Source organism: Epargyreus clarus, unplaced genomic scaffold (genome assembly GCF_041222505.1).
Source record: "Epargyreus clarus isolate Ecla_fem2 unplaced genomic scaffold, WU_Ecla_fem_2.2 ptg000001l, whole genome shotgun sequence".
Taxonomy (NCBI): domain Eukaryota; kingdom Metazoa; phylum Arthropoda; class Insecta; order Lepidoptera; family Hesperiidae; genus Epargyreus; species Epargyreus clarus.
Window position 1 is genome coordinate 9,164,260 of NW_027332209.1, and position 25,217 is coordinate 9,189,476.

At 33.1% G+C, this 25,217-nt stretch overlaps 1 protein-coding gene across 5 annotated transcripts in view; it reads right to left on the reverse strand.

Moving 5' to 3' along the window:
* Window positions 1-25,217, reverse strand: part of ASPP (Ankyrin-repeat, SH3-domain, and Proline-rich-region containing Protein) — a 401,632-nt gene that overhangs the window by 26,416 nt on the left and 349,999 nt on the right. For all 5 annotated transcript variants that reach the window (XM_073073478.1, XM_073073560.1, XM_073073421.1 and 2 more), the window contains 2 exons: window positions 22,398-22,544; window positions 9,333-9,459 (listed from right to left, as the gene is read on the reverse strand). In XM_073073478.1, coding sequence (XP_072929579.1) covers window positions 9,333-9,459; window positions 22,398-22,544 — 274 coding nt within the window. The remainder of the gene's footprint in view (window positions 1-9,332; window positions 9,460-22,397; window positions 22,545-25,217) is intronic.

The window sequence follows — 25,217 nt, forward strand, 5'->3', positions numbered from 1 at the left end:
GAAATGTACGTAAGTAATAAAATAAAGATAAAAATAAAGTTTTCCAGTCTGTAAATATAGGTAATATCATTTTGGAACAGTCTACAACGTTATTAATAAAAGCACGCGATAGTAATATCAATCGTAAAACAATACCTATTTCGCCTGTCAAACTTATCTGATTTACCTCCGGCGTAGAATACAATGGGGTTGGAAAAAACCTAAAACACGAAGGAGTAATGGCTTTGGCGTGTGTTAGTTGGAATTGCGTTTTATGCCGCATACGTATACCTAAACCTTGCGGCCCATGCGATTCACATTAAAAATACGTACTTCCATTTTATTTTTTAATAAATGCAGAAGCTAATCCAAATTTCACAGCACACATCAAAAATTTAAAATTCCGGCAGAGTACGACGTGAAATTACATTTTTGACTGACAGCCATAATTCGATCAGTTTCGTGGTATTCCAGAATAACATACAAATATTTGGCTAACTGACATTTGGAATTGACATTTAGGAGTTAACGATATTTGATAAAATTCTACGGCTACGCTCAAAAAAAATCTAAAATATTTTATACAATACAACTTTATCAGTGTCCTATTAATAATAAATAATAATATTAAAATAACAAGCTTGCAATCAAGCTTATTTTAATTCATCAATTTATATTTATTTTTCATATTTATAAAATAATAAAATCTTTCTATTTTTTCTTATCAAACATGAAATTTTATTATTGCTTCATACTAAATACATATTGCCAATTTTTCATCATTGGTTATTTAAAATTTGATGTATTTATTATTAAGGCAACAAGCTAGTTGGCTACCTTTTCAGTAACAGTCATCGTTTGAGAAATAATGTGAATAGCCGCACCAATCGCTAACGCAAGCCGCAGCGAAACTCGACATTTTACCATTACTTTGACAAATCGATGTTCGGTCGTACCAGTCTACAAATGACACGGCACAAGTCACGCATACACCAAGCCTTCGATCGATAAGTTATATGGTTATGCCCTAAGTTAGAGGTTTTAGTTCTATGGTAGAAAAATTTTGATAGAAACTTTGCTGTAAGTATTGGACCAAAAAAAACATTTATAGTATTATTTTTAAAAACAAAAGGCTGTTTATTTCTATATTTCGAATTTACGTTCAAAGGGTTTGAGATCTTAATTAAATTTTTACACATCATGGTGATAAACATTAATACTTTTATTGCCTAAAATAAGTAAGAAAAAATATTATATGTAAAAAAAATATGGGTCACTATTTATTTTTAAAGGCGGCGCTAGTACCAAAACTTATAATTGATAATAGCAAAATTAATTTATACTATTTTATATATTATTAGGAATATATCTAAAAACTCTAATTGCGTTTCCGCATTTTTTGTGGAGGGAGTTCAGAAATTGTTTCCAAGCCCGTATCTGCATTAAAAGTACCATAACGATGAAGTTTGACAAATTTGCGCTACCTAATCGTCAGCGAAATATTTGTAATGTTTGCTGTTGGGTAATTTTTCACTTCGGGCCCGCGGCAGTGGGACTTCCATTTGTTTCTGTCCCTAAACATCAGTTTGTGTCGGCGCGAAGGTTTTTGCGGCTTTTACATTAGCACGACCCTCCAGTGGTTACAAATGTGGGTATTAGTGAACTAATCCCAAACTATGTTAGTTAATTTGTGAGTTTTGCACCACAAAGAGCCATTATTTCAGTATATTATTTAATTTGAGTAACAATTTTGTACTAGATTTCATATTATGACGAATTTATTTATTTCATACTTACAGATTCATATTTCGTATTTGAGCTACCTCGCATCTTGGGTTTGATCCAATGACAATTATATCTAGAAATAGTTGCTTTGGCATCCTTATTTCCTTACTAATAGTATGTACATAAATTATTTTAATGTTTGTTTGTTTGTTTATTCCGCTATCAACATTTATCTTATATATATAATTTTCGTATCACAATGTTAGTTACCGTACTCCTTCGAAACCGCTTTACCGATATTCACCAATTTTTTATGCATATTCAGTAGGTCTGAGAATCGGCTACTATCTATTTTTCATACCCCTAAGTGATAGGGGTTGTTCACCCTTAACATTTTTTTATTTATATGGCAACACAACGTTTGCAGGGTCAGCTAGTAATAAAAGAAAACATATTTCAGTGAAATCAATTAAAAGTTACAACGATAGTGATCATATAAAAAATAAAAACATATATTGAAAAAATACCACGTAGGTACATTATATAAGAACTGAAACATAACATGGGTAGGCACTTCTGTTCCGGTCACTAAGCAGGAGTTTCCGGTATAGAGGATTCAGGGTTGCATTATCGCAACCCTCTTGTGGTTACGCGGGTGAATATTACAGGAGTAATATTTGAATTTCTAACAACTAGACCTTATAATCCCAAATGATAATGGTTAATGGTAATGTTGAGTTTATTTTTGTAAAATAAAAATATATTTCTTAGTAATAGCTTTGCTTTCTTGCTGAATATATAAGGAGAACTTCCTCCTAAGTCATTCCTTGTGCGCTATGACATGTGACTTTTTAAGAAAGGTGCAAAAGCCTTCCTTCTGGGCCAGCGACGCATTGGCGACTCCTCTGGTGTTGGAAATATCCAAAGCCGACGATGACTGCTTTCCACCAGGTAGCCCGTCTACCTCATCATTAGGTGTACACTGTACATATAAAAATATACACTTTACATTACTGAACTATAGTGTCTTCAAAAAGATTCAGCCAGGACCTAACTACAAAAAACAAGTATGTATATGAAAAAGATGTCAAAATTAATGGATACAAAGATTTATTAACATAACATGACGTGACGAATATTTTTTAAACTTTATAAAATATATGAAATATGAAAAACATTATATAGGATTTTTTTTAATATCCAGTTTTATTTTATTAAAAACCGTATCTAAAATGACACGACAAACCAAGAAGGGTTTATTTCGCCCGGGCATTGTAAAGAGCGAATGGATTTGATGGTGGTGATTTTCCAAAGGTGAATAGTGTGCTTTATAATAAAGAATATAACATATAAATATGAATGAATCTTAATAGTTTTATAACAACAATACAAACATCAAAGAAAGACTGGGTCATACCGATATTATCTCCTAAAACGCATTTTCCTCAAGAACTAAAAAAAAAGCCAAATACGGTGGGTTCCATACCACACAATTTTTTATGTTATTATTTAGTTCTATAAATTACATACTTGAGAAAATTGCAAATTTTCCTATTACGATTCAATAGATTAAACCTAAAAATACAAACAGCTTTCTTCAGTCTGACTTCATTTTAGTATTTGTTTGTTATACGGGCCATAGAAAAATTGCAAGTACTTATCAATCACTGTAAGAGACGGACAGACAGCGGAGGCTTAGTAATAGGGTATCGTTTTTACGTTTTGAGTGCGGAACCCTAAAAACGTAAATAAAGTAACAAATGTCGACCAAGGGCGAGTTAAATCAATTTGGGCGGCTCTCAAAGATCGCGATACAATCGCCTTGAATGAACTGCCCATTCTATTATTGGATGCTTTAAGGCGAAATAGTTTATCTGTTATTTTTTTTATTTTTTTACTTCTTACTTGTTAATACTATTTGAAGCAATTCAAAACATTATGTTAATTAATTATTAATAAAATTATATTTTTTTATTTTATTATCTCCTATTATTTGTTTAAGACTTGTGTATGTGAAATGCGTGAATTACAGACTTCAAGTACACTTCAGTAGTTTCATTATGCACACTCAGATTTATATGCGATGTTATATTTTACTGTTAAAGCAAAAATAAGTCTATCCCTCTAATTTGAACCAAAAACCTCCAGTATTTGGATTGAAATACAAACGTTCTCAGACATTTTGTCGGTCCTTGAATAGTAATAATTGTGCTAGAGGAATAGTTTTAATAATAATAATCATTTATTTCAGAATTACATTCCATATTTTAAAATTAATTTTACAAATGTCAACAAATAAATTGAAATGTTGTATTAGCAACAATTTTACTTACAACTATGTTATAGTTAGAACTATGACTCTTCATTGCCCGACAGTTATGTAAAACCCGCGAAAATGTGCAAATTTCATGCGAGCTTTCCGCTTTCGGATAAACTACAGGAACCATGTAAATCGATTTCCCGTCCGAGTCAGTGGAGTTGCTAATTTGCGCTGATCGTACGAACGAATTCAATACAATAGCCTTCGTTTTAATAAAACTGCTGGTAGCATTGGAACTGATCGAAATAAACGGTCATATTTATTAAAAGGTGCACGAATGTTCGATATTTAAAAGTGTAATAATTGGGTATATTATGCTTTTTTAGCGCCTGGTGTTAAAAATATGCATTACAATCATTTTATTACATTTTTGCCTACTGAAGCTCGAAATTTAACAATTTTTGTAAGGCAAATGTTGTCCAAAATCAATTTTTCGTGGATAAAATTGTATTGATTGACTTTAATAACGGGACTAAAATAATTGAAAAATTAATATGTATTTTTATGAATATTAAAGTCAAAATGTCAAACTCTATAATGAAGTTATTAAAGTGTCATGACACTGACTGACAGTAATTAAGAAATAAGATCCCTTGAGCCATCTCGTATTAATTTACTGGTTAACCGCAACTTTCAAACAAACCGCTATTAACTTGTTATCGCCTAGGGATCTACGTTCATTATTATGAACAAGTGTTCCCCGACGATTAACTCTATTCATCACCAAAACTGCTTTGGGAACTTTCGGAGCAATAAAAACATTTGAATTAATCCATAATAATTCCTGAATAAATATCTCCATTCCCTCATGGAATTATATAAGGGAAGCTATACTTAGAATAAACGGGATCATTACAATTTTATTTTATTTAACTATATTGTTCTTGAACAAAGAAAATCGAGACTCGATAGGACAAAGAAGTTGCGGACAGTTAAAGAAATTAAAGCAAAGTAATTGGAAAAGTTGTTAAATTGTGTAAATTGTTTTCAAATTAAGAAAATCTATATTCTTAACTAAGAATCTACCTTATATTTTCTTTACATAAGAAATAAGAACTTTTCATACAGTGAAAAAAGTTTGACAGTTCAAGTTTTAAATGTGTTAAGTATGTATATATTTTTTGAACTATTTTACATATATTTAAACTACTGATGTTTTAAGCTAAATTTCTCTCGTTTAATTCCATTATTTACTGCACAATAATTTTAATGATCACATACAATTGATTGCCTGTATTACAATGCAAACAACTTTTAAAAATCCTATTCGAGATTGTAGAAATAAAAATCCGTTAGAAGTTTATTATTTGCAGGGTTCGAGTGCCAATAACAGACTGAAATCCAATAAACGCTTATCGCTTATTACGTTGTACTCTAATTGAATTAAAATGAGACTAGGTTCCATTTTAATTTTTATGTACTTTTTTATTATTCATACTTTCATCATTAACGAAGATAGAATTCTTCAGGGTTCGGCTTCGGTAACATCAACACCATAATAATATGTAATGGTTTAAAACAGTAGTGTCAGGCATTTCTGTGTTCTAGTACGAAGGTATGAGACATTTACTTACAAGGCATGCCAATAGTTCTCATCGTACGCAAAGCATTTGTGGCTGACCTAAGGCAGGACGTAATACTATTTGCGGTTGACACAGATGTCTATGGACGGTACCCACTTACTATGTATAATTAATTGTATACAACTTCAAATTAATGAATAATCCAACTATTGTCTCTTTTTTGAACACATGTCACTTTTATAAATGAATGCTACAGGCACGAAGACAACAAAAATGATTACCAACACATTGTAACGTCACCAGCAGTGTCACAGTAATTCAAAACTGGCTTCAAAATATGAATGACTAGCTGACAACGACAAACTTTGCCGCCTCAAAATCTATTTATTAAATATATTTCATATAAAATATAGCCTATGTTACTCGTGTATAATGTAGCTTTCGAATGGCGAAAGATTTTTTAAAATCGGTCCAGTAGTTTTTGAGCGTATTCATTATAACCAAACAAACCAAAAAAGTTTTCCTCTTTATAATATTAGTGTAGATAACATGGAAACCTAACATTAAGCCAGGTAGGTCGAAATTACGTATACATATTACTTATGTACACAATTTAATACAGTGTAAACCCAATTAACTATGAAAGTTACCTTTCATATTCAACCACGTAATATAATAGGTAGGTACCAATACGTAATTCAATTTGAACAAAACGGAACAATAGATTTGTAGCATATGGTTCAGCTATTGTTTCAGTATGAACTATTTGTTTTGGAACCGCAAGATTAGTTTCGTAGAGTACCGATGATATTTATCCACGAAACTTGTAAAATAGAAATACTAAGGTAGGTACACTATATACTTTTGTTTGATTGTTAGCCGTTATAAAATTAAGGCTTGCCAATCAGACAATAGTATAATTAAATAGAAGAATATATCGATTGTTATATACCTAACAATATTCAACAAAGTCAGCTTCGCCCAAAACAAACAAATCAATTTTTCTTACATGTCACTCGATAGTACTATTACGGAAACGAACACCAAACACGTCATATTCACGGTACAATCTCTAGAGACGGGAAATGGAATGGTTTACCATGCTCTCCCTATCTGTGAATTGAGATTGTATCTTCTATCTATACGTACGTCAAATATTCGGCGACTTTTACCTTATATTATTTAATTTAATGTATCAAATATGTGGTTTTTGTAAAATAGTTAAGCAATAAGTAATTTAAGTAGTCACTGCTACTCATGGACTTCCATTTTTTTAAAGATTTCTTAGACGTGTAAGTTTCCTCACGATATTTCTCTTCATCTTTAAAACTAATTTATATGGACGTAACTTTGAAAAATCTGAGGTTACCTGGGTTTTTAACCTGGGACCCCTCGATCGAGAGGCCGAGTTTCGACCACTGGGCTAGCACAGGGCAGTAGTACCAAATATACTATTAAATATACTAGTATCACCAAATATACAATATCTACCTGAAAAATAGCAGCGGGAATGCTTATATTTCCTTTGAAGAGTTGCACTCATACAATATATATAGCTATATTTTATGCAAGAGGTCAATGGGAAAGCGTTAAGTGGACTGCTGTACGCAATATCGCAGTCTTGAATCAATACTCATGTCAAGTAGGCTTCATGCACGATTGTTTAGTTTGAATTATATCTATACGTACAAGTAGACCAGTATTATTGCCATGGAAGCATTGAAAGACCAGTTATATGAATATCGGACTTAAAGGTCCATTAAAACAACTATGTAGACCTAATGTATATCAGTTATTGAATTTTCGAATCGTAGTTTCACATTGGTGGTAGAGCTCTTTATGTTTCGATTCCTTAGGTACCATCGCTAAACCTACTTGTATTTGTACCTTAACGATAGCGTTTAGAGCTGCTGTGTTTTGGTTTGAGGGTGTGGGTAAAGCATAACTGCATTTGCAAATACTGAGAATTGATAATAATGTAAGTGCTCTGTGCCGCTGTTACATTGCAAGCTTCATATAGGATTAATTATCACTCTGCTTTCCATATACATATTGGGCTATCGGTTGGTATTGACAGAAAATGTTGATATTACGAGTATTAAGCTTTAGGTGATTTCGGAGGATACACTATGTTCAGTTAGTATTTTGAATATAAAATTTACAGTACGAATAAAAGAGCAGTATGTAACTTTATCAACACAAAGTAATTTAAAAAATTAAACTTTCTTATTTTTTATTTATCTTCTCTTATTTCTTATGTTTTATTACTAAACAATGACGGTATTATATTTGTATTATAACGTTTTTGCGTAATCTTCGAAAAATATGTTGTATTGCATTTAATTTGTATTTCATTCTACGTACAAGAAATCCTCTATCGAACTATAGATTTTAAGCATTATGGATTAGTAGGTACGTGATGTCATGTATGTAATTATTTTATAATTTTATCAATATTTGTCAATGTACACACGTTCGCCTTTATTTGTAAATATCGCTTTATACAATCCAAATATTTATATAACAAAACACTGTATAACATAACAATACCACAGTCACTCTTTGAACCAGTAAACTAAAGAAATATAAAGAAACACAAAGATTCTATTGAGCACTTACCCTTGAGAAACTTTTCCGTTCATAGAATATAATTCAGTTCTTGTAAAACGTGACGTGTTTGTGGAAATACTGCATTTTCCGAGGAAATTCTATTGTGACGATATGGCAGATGTGGTTTACAATGAACGAACAATACAAGCGATACTTTGTAACAGTTAAACTTTTGATATTAGATACACAAGACTGATGTTCAATTGTTAATACGTAATAATATTAGTGTAGAATGTACGGCATTTGGTAACGCACTCGGTGCTTCTTTTTAAATAGGTATATATTTACTTTAGTGTCTCTTGAAACTTGTAAAGCTTATTTAACTACAATATCATTTCATTCAAAGTGTTTTACACCAATTTTATGTAAAATATGAAATGTAATTCTTATATAGGATTTATTAAAGATAAAAATCTTTAATAAATCCTGCACTACCTCTACTTCCGTATAACACATTCAAACTACCATATCATGTAGGATATAACACATAAAATATGTAGTAACACTTTTTATATATTGCCCATACAATATAACACCTTTTTATTATTTATTATTTACCTTATGATTTGATTTGATTTTTCATATGCAATATGATCACTATATCCAATTCATTTGGTACGGCTGTATTGATTCAGTGCTCCGTTGCCCCGCGGAGCCGTAGCTCGTAACCTTTCAAGCCAAGCTCTTGAATTTCAACGATCGTGTAACTATGAATGCGATTTGTGATGTAGAAATTATTCCTGAATGGCACGAATGAGAACTTTTTGCGGTGTCTTATATGATACACGATGACATTTATTTCAAGTGCTTAATACCTACCTACTTACTGCAATACGCGTTACAATTATACAACATGACAGCGTGAACGAAATCAATGAGTTAATGTGTTTAATCGGTGTCATTTTTAACCGACATCCCAAAGGAAGAGAGGTCATCTATTCGTCGCGTATATTTTTTTTTCTGTGGATATTTCCAAATTTTTTAATATTTGCTTACAAATAATTTTGTAAGAATATATTCTTAGACTGAAATATAAGCTAACAACTTATAAAAATGAAAAGTAAAATTTGGCTGCAACCGTTTATTTCCTACTGAGGGATAGGCCACAATTTGAAGTAATTTGTCCACCAGGCTGGTCCAATGTGAATTAGAGCAGAAAAATAATAAGTACTTACTTAGAGCGATATTCGCTTGCTTGTTCCTATCCAGCTGCCCTCGGAGTGCTCGTAACCTCCTCAACTTCAGCTCCTGAGCCTCAACTCTCTCTCGCAACCGACGCAACCTCTCGCCTTCTACTGCCACCTGGAAACAAGAAAAAAATTTTGTAATATTTTTAATATACTAAGATGCCTACAAATTCCCTGTAAAGACAACTTTGTAAAGTGGTATATGAATTCGTATTTATTGTTAGCCACGATTTCGCGGAATCTTTACGCTATCGGAGATATAAGGTTTCGTGGAATTAAGAATATGTCTATGTAATTCATTTCCAATCTTCTATCTATTTTGTTTGAGCGTAAGTGATTAACAAAACTTCGAACAAGTAAGCTTACATTTTTAAGCATAGCAAAAATGTATACGTTTAAATTATTATTTTCTTACCAAGCCCACCTAGGTAATAAAAAACTAAAATCTTACTTATGATTGCTCAAGAAATAATTATACGAATCTTAAAATGATCAGATATGAGCTGAAAATAGCCAAATAGTGATAACTTTTTAATTTGTTTGTACGAAAGACGTAATTCTCCGCATATTTTTGAGTTCTAAAACTATTATTTACAGAGAAGAAATGAACAATAGACACATGCATTCCATTTTCTCTATAATCGTAACAAACTAAATTACAACTACAATAGTTAGAAAATCCACAATTACAAAGCGATTCATCATCTGATTCTGCAAGTTGTAATACGACTTCCTACACAAAGTTGTAAACTATATTAATATATCCTACATGGTTCTGCAAAGTTGGTTCCCTAGATCAATGACGCGTTAGTTCTGAAGTTAAACTACTGAATCAGCTTCCTGCTTTGCCATTCTACTGAGCTGTATGATTTGGAAATACCATTGTTTGCAGTTTCGTTTCATATGATAATTAACGCGAGTATCATTTTATCTATTGTCATTATTACTAATGCATTTTTTGCCATTTCACCTCAGAGTAACAAGGGTTAAGTATAAGTTCAGACTAAAGTTCAAACTGGCCAATTGCAGCGGGTAGACATCAAAGACCCTTGAGAATTTTTGAAACAGGGTATACTTCTTCTGAAAATTAGATGAGAGTATTTTTTAGATGCAGTGATAGACTAGTGGTTAAGAAACTCGGCCTCTCGATCGAAGGGTCCAAGGTTCAAATCCCAGGCACGCACCTCTGATTATTCAAAGTTATGTGCGTATTAGAAATTAATTATCACTTGCTAAACGGTGAAGGAAAACATCGTGAGGAAACCTGCATACCTGAGAGATTTGTAAAAAAAATCTCAAAGATATGTGAAGTCTGCCAATACGCACTTGGCCAGCGCGGTGGACTATGGCCTAATCCATCTCATTATGAGAGGAGACCCGTGCCCAGCAGTGGGACAATAATGGGTTTATGATGATGATGATGATGATTTTTTACAGAAGTTCCACAATTTTTTCTTTCACAGTAGTAAATAATTTATTAAAAAATAACTTCGAAAATTAAGAAGATGCCTAGGATACGAATTCGAGTATACAAGCTGAACTTGAAACCATAAAACTATCACTGCTTTTATCCATAACAAGTGCTTGCTTACAAGAGAGCACACAAATAATAATGGTTAACATTACTGTATCGCCGATAAACATTCAGACAGTAATGTATGATGAATGAATGTAGTAATGTATGATGTATGATAAATTAATCATCAGCCCATTACCGTCACTGCTCTGCTTCACTGTTAAATCAAGTGACAATTAATTTCGAATTCGCATGAATTGGTAAAATCAGAAGTGCATACCTGGCAATCAAACCGTCCGGAGTGGAAGGCCGTTGACAATTGATATATGACTTTACAGAATACCTGTACCTAGCTATAAGTAGTTCATATATGTGAGTCGTCGTTAGCTAAAAATCAGTAACGTAATGTAAAGATGGTTGTAAAGTGAAATTAATAATTAATTGTAATTAAATGAAGTACCTATCGCAATGTACTTTTAATACCTACACGATCACCTTATAAAAAATATATGTTCGTTGACATCAATTTGAAAAATAAAATACAAAAATATTACTTATTATTTCCAACCAGAATATAGCAGTACTTAACACCGTTGTTGTTACATAGCATTGTGTCTATAGTATAGTGGACGATACTGACGATATCAGAAACTTGATTAAAAGTGACTTTTTTGTAACACAATGCAGCCAAGATATAACTACAACGTGCCCACTTCTTGTTGAATTTTTGTTGCTGACTGTGTTTTTAGTAGTAGGTATATACGATACGAACTAACAAGAAAGAAATATGATGTTAACGCCACAGTTAAACCACTATTTCGGACAGTACCACAAAATTATATATTTAATTTATTACATAAGGAAGAGACCGAAATACTCAAATTGTGTCACTCTCAGACTCGTCGGCAAGCCCCAATATGGCTGTACTTTATCAATTACTCGCTTCAAAGCGGCCCCACTATAAAGTTTTAAGTGAGAACTTATCAAAGTCGCGTACGTTACTTGGACGTTTTGCTCCCATGCGAGCATTTATTCCAACATCAGTAGAAATTCAGTAGTACCTTCTGTGTAACCATCAGTAATATCTTAATGGTTCATTTAAATTTTACAAGCGATTACTTAAGTAACGAAATCATCATCAACCCATTACTGTTTTGCTGCTAGACACAAGTCTCCTCTCAGAATGAAAAGAATAAGGTCATAGTCCACTACGCCTACCACGTACGGATTGGTAGACTTCACATAGCGTTAAGAACATTTTTTTAGAATTGTCAGGCAGGTAGACTTCCTCATGATAATTTTCTTTAAGGTGGTTTTGATAAAAACTAAAACTGCATAATTAGTTTTTTAAAATAACTTTTTCCCTAGCCGGGAATCGAACGAGTTCATTTTGAAAAAAAATAAACTCTCTATATTATTCCACTATCTGATAGTGTTGCTTATAAGGATTAAAATCTGGGAAGTAATGATAAATGACAAACTAAAGGAACAGCCTTAATTTTAAGAAAATACATATTTTTCCATACATTGCCATACTAATTCTTAAGGATTATACATAACAAATGATTTATGTATAATTATTTAGAAACATACGTAAGTCATACCATTGAAGAATTTCAATGGTATGACTTACGTACGGTTATAACATCGAATAATCAACTAATTATTCGATGTTATAACCGTGACATACGGCTTAGTATGAGAAAGTAATAGTTTGGCAAGTAAATTTACTAAAGAATTTTCCCGGCTAAGGAAAAAGATATTTTGAAAAACTAATGATGCAGTTATAGTTTTTATCAAAATCGGCCTCGTAACTCCTTACAGCATTTTTCGCTAATCCTTATAGTTTCGGATTTGGCCCTGAAGGCCCGTTTTAAAAATTCACCCTGTATAGGTAGTTAGTATTTATGCTCATCTTTTTTCCGATTTCAGATTTTCCGCCATACCTATCTTCTAAACTACTTATCTAGCAATAATATATTTTCATTAAGATGGTAAGACAATATTCGGTAGCCTTGCCAACAGAATTAGTGATATGCTAATGCATCAGACTACAATATTAATTACGCTATAAATGCTTAATTGCATACAGCAAACGGTCCAATTAGCGGTTTACACACCATCGCAAATTGTGATGTTACTCATTACTGAAGATGTGTGAATTGTTAATGAGCACACCTATTCCTGCCTAATAATAGCAGTGTTTACGAGCTGCTGTGTTCCGTTTTGAAGGATGTGGTTGTGGTGACATACTCAACCGAAGCTTTCCAACATAGTCCTGAGGGCTAACATCTCATCATCATCACTGCATTTATTGACAAAATTTGACGACCCACGTGGCGGAGCGGTCACCATACCGGTCTGATGCGGAGAGGGTCCCGGGTTCGATCCCCGGTCAGACAGTTATCTAAATGTTGAATTTAGGTTTCTGTTTCTGGGTCTGGGTGTTTGTGTATTTGTCTTTTGTGTGTCCGTAGCATCCACAATACAATCCTAATGTGGAGTGAGTGTAGAAAGTGTTATATCTCACTACAATCATATCTCGGGTTGATTATAAATCTCCATGGACAACATTGGCACTAAAACATTATGGATTATTTAATGAAAATGAAGAGTGACTTGGTGTGCTATAGTCAACAGTCTATTGATCGTCAAGATATAATATATTCCTGTATAATATAATGATCTATTCCAAATCCAGGTAAACGTTTTATATGAATTTTCTTTGCAAACTTAAAAAGTTAAGCATATTTTATAAACTAACACACCAGCTTATCCCTGTAGCGAAACAACCGTTTATTTTTTCTATGAAACCTCGTAGAAGTAAATACATTAGTTTATTCGCGGGCTTAATGAATCTCGTAAGCCAGAGTTGGACAGCCTTATCCTAATGCAATATTTATCACTCGCAAAATATAATAAATTTACTTTACCTGTTAATATACTTATTCTCAAATGGTTTGTATTATCTTTATACAAAAGCTAGATGCATGTATTTAGTTCTTAAAGACTTGTATGTCAAAGTTTTCCTGACCACAACCTTAAAACCATAACACATCACCGCTTAACAATGCTGTTATTAGGCAGAAACAGGTATGTCGATGATGTCTCCAGTTTTGTACTACGAAAACTTAAACAGGTAGGTATGTCGATTGTGTCTCCAGTTTTGTACCATTCTACCTACAACCTACCTTATTACCTTACTTACCTTAGTACCTTATTCTACCTACAATTACTCATAATATTAAATTTAAATATTCTATCTATAATTCTGTACGAAAAGCCACATCTTAAATGCATGGATATTATCTGCTAAAACTGCCGAAACATTTAAATCTGGGTGTTAATTATTTTCTTCCTTGGTAACATTTCCTTGTATTAATTACACAAATTAGAGTGTTCCCACTCGATTTTAAGGGCGACTGGAGATAAAAGAGCTATTTACGACTGACTTGGGAGGTTCGCAATTACGTTATACAGTACCTACTTGATACGGTACTAAATAATTTAGTATAAGCTGTTCTATATTAATTTACCTATCTCAGGTGAAACGATTGTAAGAATTTGAATGAAGTAATGAGAATAAACTCTGTGAAGATAAAATTTTGTGTAAATTTTGTCGTCTGTATGACATTAAAAAACATCTGATCAATATTATTTAATATCAGTATCAGTTACTGTAATACTATTTAAATTCTGAGTGAGTTTTCGAAATGCCAGTTAAAAAACCATAAAGCGTTAATGAATTGGAAGTGTAAATTTAACGATAACGTAAAGTAAGCTTGCACAAATTTTCACCCTCTTTACAAGTTAAACAGAGTCTTCGTGTGTAACTTACACCGTCAAACTTCGGTTCTTATGTTTACGTTCACCTTAAAATCCAAGACCGTACTTGTTAGAACACTTTGATAACAAAATTAGTCTTCATTTGCTGTCTTATATAAATTCGGGAGTTCGCATTTAGCTTTGCCTGTACAGCTGTGCAACGCTTTAACTTTTGTATTTGAACTTCACTAGACGCAAACTAGATTTATTTAAGCGTATGCGAATTCGTAGCTTTTGAAGCGAAGGTTTTCTGTTAGGTAGCAATAGATTTTCCTATCTATTAGTTGATACTGTCCAGTACACTGTAAGTTTATTGGCCTTAATATAAGAAGTCATGTAAATAATTAATTTAACTAGTTAAGTAAAGAATAATTAAATATACCAGGTATCGTTAATTCATTAAATCATGAATTCATTTAATTAAATTCAATCATTAAATTGTTTACCTATATTATTAGCTTAAATATATGGTGCACGATTTTATTTTCTTAGTAAAATTTATGTAAACCCATCTGAGGTATTCCCGGAGCGCTATGACATGGGGCTCTTCAAAAAAGGTGCAAAAAGAGCTCTCATACAAAGCCGGCGATGCATTGGCGACTCTACTGGTGTTGCAAATGTCCATAAGCGGCGTTGACTACTTTCCATCAGGTAGCACGTCTGCCTAATCGTTAGGTTAAACTAGAAAAAAAAACTGAATTGATTGGTTCATCATTATTTTGAGTACGTAACAACATTATCTATTCTATTGTTAAATAAAATAATGCGACATACATCGTCTTATAGCTGTTTCTTTTGCATCTTTCAATATTACAAATTATAAATACATTTCTGTATTATGGAAAACCAATTCTACCTACACATTTAAATAATGTGTCATGCAGTATTGTGGCAGACTGACATATTAACACTATGTAGGTAACCACAGAAGCTCTGTGGTTTAATAATGAACCAGGAAGCTACGCTGAGGTAATTAGGATATTTTAGCCAAATCCATCCACCCAAATATGCCCACATTCGTTCAGAATTCACTAATTCATTCATTCTCTTTTCAAATACTATGTACTAGTAAATTTACAGTACTGTTTTATAACTTTTTCTTATAATACATAACCTATTTTACACGTTGCGAGCACGTGTAAAATATTTGCTGTTTTATCCCAAATTTTGAAATTTAGACATTTTCAAAATAAAACTAAGACAGGCTTAGTCAGTCTTAGTATAAAACCCCTCGTAAAAATCGTCTACGGTTTTAAAAAAAAATGTAGGTTTGCAATCAGAATAAACATATTTCTGAACGTTGCTTTCAATATTGACCTTACCTATCAAACTTTTTCAATAACTGAGTACATAATTATACGCCAATATTTAGTACCCAAAGCTAATCTGATAGACACATGTTGATAGTACATGTCGTTACCGCGGACTAACACGTTCACACTATGTAATGAACCACAGGGCTTTGGTTGCAGTTTCGAGCTAACATCTACATACAATGCCAACCGCACTATTTGTGCTAATTACGCCTGCTACGCTAACAGCATAATTAAAATCATTTTCGACCTATCTTCATTATTCATTTGCTCTTGCACTCATTTATATTTACTTTCTTCAACAGCATAACTTCGTGCAGATTTCCGCACGCTTGAGAGTTCTAAAAAAATCTGAAATGTGTGTGAAGTTATCTATTCGGACTTGGCCAGCACGGTAGACTATAGCCTAATCTCCTCACTCTAATAGAAGACCGCAGTAGGACAGTTCCTACTGCGGTTCCTTATGAGTGACGATTATACTATCTCCTTCTAAAATAAAATAAATAATTAAGATCTTATTCAACTACGTTGGATACGTATTGATTGATATCCATACACATAAACCCAAATACATTTATTCCCTCATATTTAGTTAAGGCTTGAAATTTGTAATTTTTTTAACAAAATCGAATGTTGTTTGTTGAATAACACACTGTATGAAGTTCCAGATGATGAGCGGGGTACCTGTAACACAGGTCTAGAACCAAGTACAGGGCTCTTGCGACTTGTAAATGTGACTGTGTTAAGATCAATAAAATATTTTTATTTCTTTATTTTTTATATACTTAGATTACCATGCATTTTGCCCTGAGTGTAACTGCTAGATTCTAATTTGAAGGATGTGGTAAAACAAATTGACTTTTCGACTCCGCAGAATATCCGCAGTCCGCATGTGTGATCGATGTCAAATTGTATTCCTGTTTTATAACGTTGATACGTGAAATTGGTTACAGTGAGCGCACAATATCAAATGGATGTATGCTCGTTTGATACATCTATAAAATATCAACAAATACATATAGTTACGAGTATAATATATAGGAGACGGTAACGATGAGGTAACTTATTCCCAAATGAACTGCAATCAAAGGAATTAATTTTAGGTATCGGTTATAATTTCTGGTCTTATTGGATTAGTTTGAAATTTTCATGGACGTCAAAAGATTACTGATGTCCAAGGCCGGTAGTAGCCACTTACGATCGGGTTCTGCAAGCTCGTCTGCTACTCCTACTCGTATATCATAAAAAAAAACATTTTATATTACCTAAAATGCAAACCCATTTAGTACTTCTACACCAGGCCTGTATAAAAGATAGAACACTAACTTCAACGAACTGAGGAGTTGGGCACTAAAAACAACACACATAAAATGTACGAAATTTTCTCCTCTACAAAAGTTTTAGGATAAACTCGTTCGCTGTCCGTTAAGCCGAGGATAATATCCCGACGTTAGTTAATTAGAAACTAAACTGCAACTACAGTTTTGGGAATTTTATTTGCTCTTAAAAGTAAAATACAGAATTTAGAGCATTAATGTTGTATCCGAAAGTATAACTTGTAAATAAACGTTGATAAAGTGTAGAAAACCTATTAACTGCAGTCATGAAAATGAAAGAAAAGAGAAGAAAATAAAGAGATAATATAAAAGCAAATGAAAAGTATTCATATCTTTTCTTCTAAATTTAAATCCGGCGATGCATTGGCGACTCTTCTGGTGTTGCAAATATCCTTAGGCGACGGTGACTGCTTTCCATCAGGTAGCCCGTCTGCCTTATCGTTAGGTTAAAAAAATATTGAAGATATTTATGATTAACAGTGTGGTAAGAAAAAACATATAACCGACATACCCGTACAATACCTACGTCTTATAAAATTATATTGAAGTATTATTTATAACAACTCAGATAGCTTTTATGTGTAGCTATAAACACTACTGTGTTCTAATTTAGAGAGTAGGGTAATGCAGAGACACTTACTCCGGTCTTCTAAGTGAGTCCTCTGGGATCGCAACGATTCCAACTCTATTTGCACCAGCTTTTAGCAGCAGTGACGATATATCATCTGATTTACGATATTTTTGTTTGCTAATTCAATTTGATAAAAAACACTAATTTCGAAAATAGTTATACAGTTTCTATAAAGCAGAAATAATATTAAACATACTTTTATACTTTGTATAATAAAATTGATAGTAACCATTCACATTTGCGATCAAATAACTCACATTGGAGTATCTGTAACCTCAAAGCTTTATTTCAATAATGAAAACAGTAATGACCTACATTTTATACTTTCTACTTCATGTTAATGATATCATTATGGTTACATTTTACACCCTTTATAAAAATTGAAAATCATACTTGAAAAGATAAGAAAAATATTATTGAAGAAATCTAGGTCAAATAATTCACCTAATATTAGACCATTCCAAAAGATTCCTTAATCTACAGAATACTTGAAATTGTTCATTCAAAATATTTAAATAATAGATATTTCACAATTTGCAAAATCCTGCCTTGAATGATGAACCAAGGGAGCCAATTACGGAAGGAAAACAATTCCTCGTCAAAATATGAAATTTCTTCTGGTACTCGGCAAAAACGGTCTAATTTCGTTAAGAATAAGATTTGACGGAATGTTTCCTTTTACAGTAATACTTTGGACGCAAATCGGAAATCTAAAAGGTTTACATTTTCATTTGAATGATAATACCATCTTGTCAACAATACTTAAGTTTCCTTTTTATAATATAAAAGCAGCCACGCCGTTCAAAAGAGAACACAGCAACGCTTAACACTGCTTTTATTAGGCAGAAATAGTTGTGGCTCCGGAGTCCAACTACAAAGGATTACTTGGCTACTACCATCATTCGTTTAGAGATCTCTTCTATTTAAGCATCTTCTATTGTTCGATAGTTCGACTGCTTCATATTACCTTTGCCATTAATAGTGCTACACCTCACTTTGTGTTGACAACTGTATTTTAGTTTATAGACCGTGGTGAGGTAAGAAATGTTCAATGCCAGCCACATTAACCACTAATAAACATTAGGTGGACTATAGACCAAAAGATGATAGTGGGAATCACTGAATTCATTGAACACAGCACCAGTTGAATTGGAGTCAACTCCTACATCCAGCATCTAAATGTCCGATAAATGGATGAACTCAGTATGAAGTTCGATTATCTCCTCATTTAATAGCTACATCTATTATATGAAAGGAAAACTTTGTTAAATAATATTTAGAATCGTTTATGACATGGTTGTTACGCTATGATTTAGTTCGTATCATGTTTATATATTTTAATTAGTCCATACTAACATCGTACTCGTTTGTTTGTTCACAAATACATTGAGAGCTCATCAAAGTTCGGATTCATGGAATCGCATGTTATTAGAATGTCGATGCAATATAAACTGTAATTAAAACGTTATTATTTCGACATGATTTGATTTCGACGGAAATGATCATTTGTCGAAATCAAATTTGTTAACATAGAAAATTCGTATCTGTTCGTAACGTTGGTGTCTAAGGTAAGTATCACACGAGCGATGTTTCTAGTTGCTGACTGTTTTTGCCTGTCGTCAGCGACCGAGTAGCAACCGGTAGCTGACAGGTTACGAAAATCAGCTACGATGGTCGACATTAACTGTCGCCCGTGTAAAAGCTCCCTAAAAGATTATTTCCAATACTAATCTTTCGTCACCCGCTTCTACGTACTCGTGTCCATTGTGTGTTACCGAACGTTCGTCTCAATTTATTACGAAACCTTTCTTTTGTCTACTGTCAAGGCAACTTTCACTCGGACCCTTTACAAAAATTTATTACCCGTTTTACCTTTGTATTCACACGCGAGTCACGTATAGGCTCCGGTTATAAATAAACGCACGTACAGTATTATGTAGGTGTTTATGAATTTTATTTATTTACTGAATAAAACAGCTAACGGAATTTGTAACAAGTACTTTGTAATCGTCATTTTAATTTTTTAAATTCTATGAAATTATTTCTTTACTAATTAAAGTAACAAGAATAAAAATATATAATTGATTGATAATAGTTAGACATTAAATGTATAAATGGTACAGCTTATTAGTTTTGGCTTAGACAAAACTAATAAGCTGTACCTACTCGTCACAACTACTCGTACTTTAGCATGTGTGCTACTCATTGCCGATAAACGACAAAAAATATTTAATTTTTCAAACAGTTTCTAATTACTTTGAAGCATATTCGATGACTATCTGTCCATGAGCGATAATGTCTAGTGGGTTGCTTGTTCATTTGCTACTTTCATCAAAAAACTAGCTTACTACATTCTCATCCATTCCTTTGAAGCAGTAATCCCTATAAATGTCCATATATAATTCCCTACGCCTACTCCTTTGAGGATATCACGTCAAAGCATTGCTCCACTAAGGAATTTTATAGTACAAAGAAATTTTTGCTAAGCGAAGTAAATTTTTATTCGAGAAAATTCTTTGAGTGCTCGATCGCCTATTCCTCGTACGTAATTAATTGTATCTATTTAAATTTCGCTTGAGGCAAGACCGAATGTATTTAACGGCAAAATAAAACATCATAGGCAATGCTATGGCGCTCGCATTGGACACGCTGTTTACGGTTATCCAACGAAACATGAAATGAAATATATTTATTTTGTATAGGCCAACGGCGGCACTTACAAATTGTCAGTTACAATATTTTCTTAAACTACTACCGGATCGGAACGTGACCTTTACTGAGAAGATCCGGTAAGAAACTCAGTGGGTTTGCCTTTTTTAATTTTAAAAATAATTATTCTCTTTTTTTATATTGAGCGCCGACTTCAGATATATGTAAATACTAAACCAACATTTATTTCAATTATTTTTTACTTTGTAGTGACATAGAAGTCGGTTGTATTTTTTTTGTTAAAAATGTTTGTATAATTGAATTTCTAGCTTTTGGTTTGTATTATTTTACAGTTTTATACAATGTCCTCTTACAGCCAGCGATTAAAGTTGTTTAAAGGATCTTCGCATTTAATTTCAATGTAACATTTTTGATCAAAAATTTTGTATTTGCAACTATACGTGTTCCAATTAGCCGAATAAACTCAGTCCTTTGAGAGTCTTCAAAATAAACCGAAGCGCGGTTTATTAAATATTCCTTCGGGCAACGAAAATCAGTAGCGATAAATGATACAACAATATAAGGAAATATATTATACATAATCTGTAACTTTATAGATATAAGTTTTAAAGATCAATTATCGCGAATATAATTAAAGCTTTATTAAAATTAAATAATTGTCTAGGACCTTTGTGAGGTTATCATGCACTAACATTATTCATATCCTCTCATTATTTAATCCTAACATCAGATGCATTAGACTAATATACTTGTCAATAAGCAGAATACTTAAAAGTGTATACTGTATAATGTAATTTCGACAAGGCGTTCACGCTATCACACGATATTATGGTATCCGGCTCTAATGTATACTTGATAGGATTTACCTCGTTCGTTAGCACAACTTTAATAATCTTGACGCTGTATACCGCCTTGCGCGTATTTATGAGTGCCTACGTTGAATTAATGAATGAAAACCGCTTTTCACTCAGAATTCGGTCGTATATTTGCTATTCATGCTAAAATCTCCGCGACTCACAATTTATAGGCTTACTCTCACGAGTAAACATTAGAGAAGCTCAAGTTCAAATTAATTTACAAATAAGCTTCACTAAATATATGACTAAAAGCTTCGAAGAATTTATTTGATAGCATTTTTTAACAAAAATACATACAAATATCTAAGAAACAAAATTATAGATAAGAACATTACTGTATCAAAACAGTACAAACTGATACAAAACTCCTTGCCCCTTTACAAAACTTGTCCGTTTGCTATTCACATAGGTCCATTCACCTATAGGTTATTAGAAATTGTTTATTACTTCTTTTAAGGACGAAGAAAAATTTTCCTTAAAGATATAAAGTTATACGAGTTCTTCCAGTCGCCCGGAGCGCAGTTTGAACTCGCCGCCCGGGGATAGGTCGGCGAAAAGATCTATCTCTAGGAAATTGCTATTCTATACATGAATCGCCTTTTTATTATTTATGTCACTGATTAGATAATAATAATATGATAATGCTGATGCCTTACAAAACAAAAAGAAACAGAAGGCTTATGAGATCACTCGTGCGTCTGTCCGTCCGTCTGTCACAGCCAATTTGTTCTGAAACTATTGGACTATATGTGTTGAACTTTGGTACTCATATGATTTTTTTATTTTGCCGTGCCCTAAGTAGTAGTGCCGCCTGAGACCCGTCCTTCTGCCTTGGTACATTGTGCCTTGGTTTGTTATCCGTTCCACTCCTGGTACGCTGTGCCTTTTATTATAGTGGTCATACCTGGTGTTGCCTCGCTTCCTGCTGCTTCAGGTACCGCAGCCGCTGCTCCTTCGCGCAGAGCAGCTGGTGCTGGGTGTCGATCTGCTGCTGTTGCCGCAGCGCCATCGCGCGCAACTCGCCCAGCGTCAGCTCCACCCCTTCCCCCAACTGTGGGCAAAAAATAAACAACATAAATTAACGTAATTTACCAGTGAAGAAAGGTGGCTTATTCACTTTTTTTATAATATAGGAGTAGCAGACGAGCATGCAGTCCACCTGATGGTAAGTGGCTACTGCCGCCCATGGACATCTGTAATCAAGCCCAGATAGGATTAAATATTTCTACCTGAGGTCGGCCACAGATGCGCCGCTACCCCTGAGGACTAAGCTGGAACGCCTCGGAAAATTCTGTCTCCCATACCACAACCTTTAAACCGGAACACAGCAGCGCCTAACACTGCTGTTATTAGGTAGAAATAGGTGTGGCGGTGGTGCCGCTGGAGTTGAACCACAAAGGGTTCTACCACCTTCACTTCTTCGTGCACACACAAAAATGATAAAAAAGCACATAAATTTATGTACCAAACAAGCATGTAGTTGAATGTTATTGGTCACTGCTAATTAACAAATCCAAATGGAAACCATTTATGGTTTTTTTCACTTATAAATAAATTACAATACATAAGTGTTACAATAACTTAGTCGAAACAAAAAAACGTGTTGAGATAAATTGTTTATTGTTAAATAATTACAAAAATCAGATGTCTGCTACCGCATTGCCGTACTGATGATAAATAAATAATATTTGGCTTGTTTTTGATTGCAAGTAAAACAAGTACATTTATATTTGTACACAAAATAAACTGTGTCGTGTATACTTTATTGGTAGACAATAAATTTTATCGTTCAACGAGTGCTTATTGAAAACGGAATCAGTTGCAAATTAAATTACCTACAGGTACCTATGCGTCGAGTTCGACTGAATGTAGTAGGTACTTGCGCTGATTAGGTAATTAGGTCCGTAGCTAGCAACACCCTCCAAGACCCACCTTTAAACATGAAACGAAACAAAAAACAATATAATATAAGTATACGAGTATTATTCGTTTTGAGTAAGACAATTTGTTTTAAATTCTAACTGATACACAAACTAAGATAACCAAATCTACGAGTACTTTGTATTAGGTAAATCGTAAAAACATAAGGGCTATAATATTCTTAAGAACTCATATTTTTTGTAAATTTGCTAGCTATTTGCTAAGACCAAAGTTCTTAAAAACTTACGAACAATTCTCTAATCCATCGCAAAAACAGAACAAATCTTCATAAAACGTATATACCTAACGACATTCAAAAGCGAAAACTTTATCAGAACATTATTATCATAAAAGGAAATTGACTATTCACCTCCATATTATTGAGTCAATAAAAACTCAATAAAAACTTTTACATTCGCCTGAAAAGTTGGAATAAATAAGCATGTTATTTAAAAGTAACGAAAAGCTCTTTTGTTTTTTCATTTGTTCATGGCGTATAAAGTAAATATTTTATTCAAAAACACATTAATTGCACCTTTATTATGCTACTGCTGGGCACGGGCTTCCTCTCAAAGTAAAAGGATTCAAGCCATAGTCCATTGCAATTACCAAATAGAATTGGTAGACGTCATACAGTTTTGTCAATTTTATTTTTGATTTGTGCATATACAAAAAGTCATTTTTGGTGTGTAAAAGTTGTGTTCACAAATTTCTTGACATTATTTTTCTTTGCATCAAAAGTAAGTAATAAGTTAATTTCAATAAATTTATTATCTAGACATCTACTACCCGATCAAATAATGACCTAGTAATGAACTCTCATATATGACGATATTCAGATACTCCCTTACGATATATTTCTTTATTGCTTAATAGGAGATTACTAATTTCTAATTAGCGTGACCCCGAAACCAAAGCACATTAGTCACGAACAAAATCTCTTTGATGTTGCGGATATATTACATAACATCCTAAGCTTGCACTCAGCTTGCTACAGCCACTATATATTATTTGAAACATATGAATATGAAAGCACAAGCAGTTGCCTGCGACATCGTCTACGTAATTTAGAAGTTTATTTTCTATTTTTGTTTATATAGAGGTAGCAAAAAAGTATGCAGTTCAACTGATGGTCGGAAGCTAATGACGCTCAAGTAGGTACATCTGTAATCAAACCCAGATTAAGATAAGATTCCTACCTGAGATTGGTTGCCAATCTCAGGTAGGAATCTTGACGTGAACTCTGAGAACTAAGTTCGAAAAGCAGAACACAGTAGCGCTTAACACTACTGTTGTTAAGCAGAAATAGGGGTAGCGGTGGTGCCGTCGGAGTCGAACCGCAGAGGGTTCTATCTTCAATATATTAAATAGAAACATTCGTACTTAAGGGAATGATTTAAAATGACGTGATGATTTAGATGGCACCTGCTAATTCCAGTTTAAAACGAATCTCAAATATTACTTTCAACGTTCCGCCCGAGGATATTGCTTAGGTAAATAGGGAAACTCGCAGAGTTAAAGTCTTAATTTGAAGAGCCAAATATTTACTTTAACTTATTTATTTGTATAGAAGAACAGATGTTTTTGGCATTTTATAAATGTTTCTGTAACATTAATCTTACGTTTAAATCTATTATGCACAATCTCAGAGAGAAATCATTATCGTAAGAAAAAGTTGACTTTACGCCCGAGGGCTTATTTCAAGTTTTTGTTCACATTTTAAATCAGTATAGGATTTATAGTTTTTTATTGAAGCATATCTTTTCATTTCCTTAAAATCAACTATACCTATAATTGTCTAAGT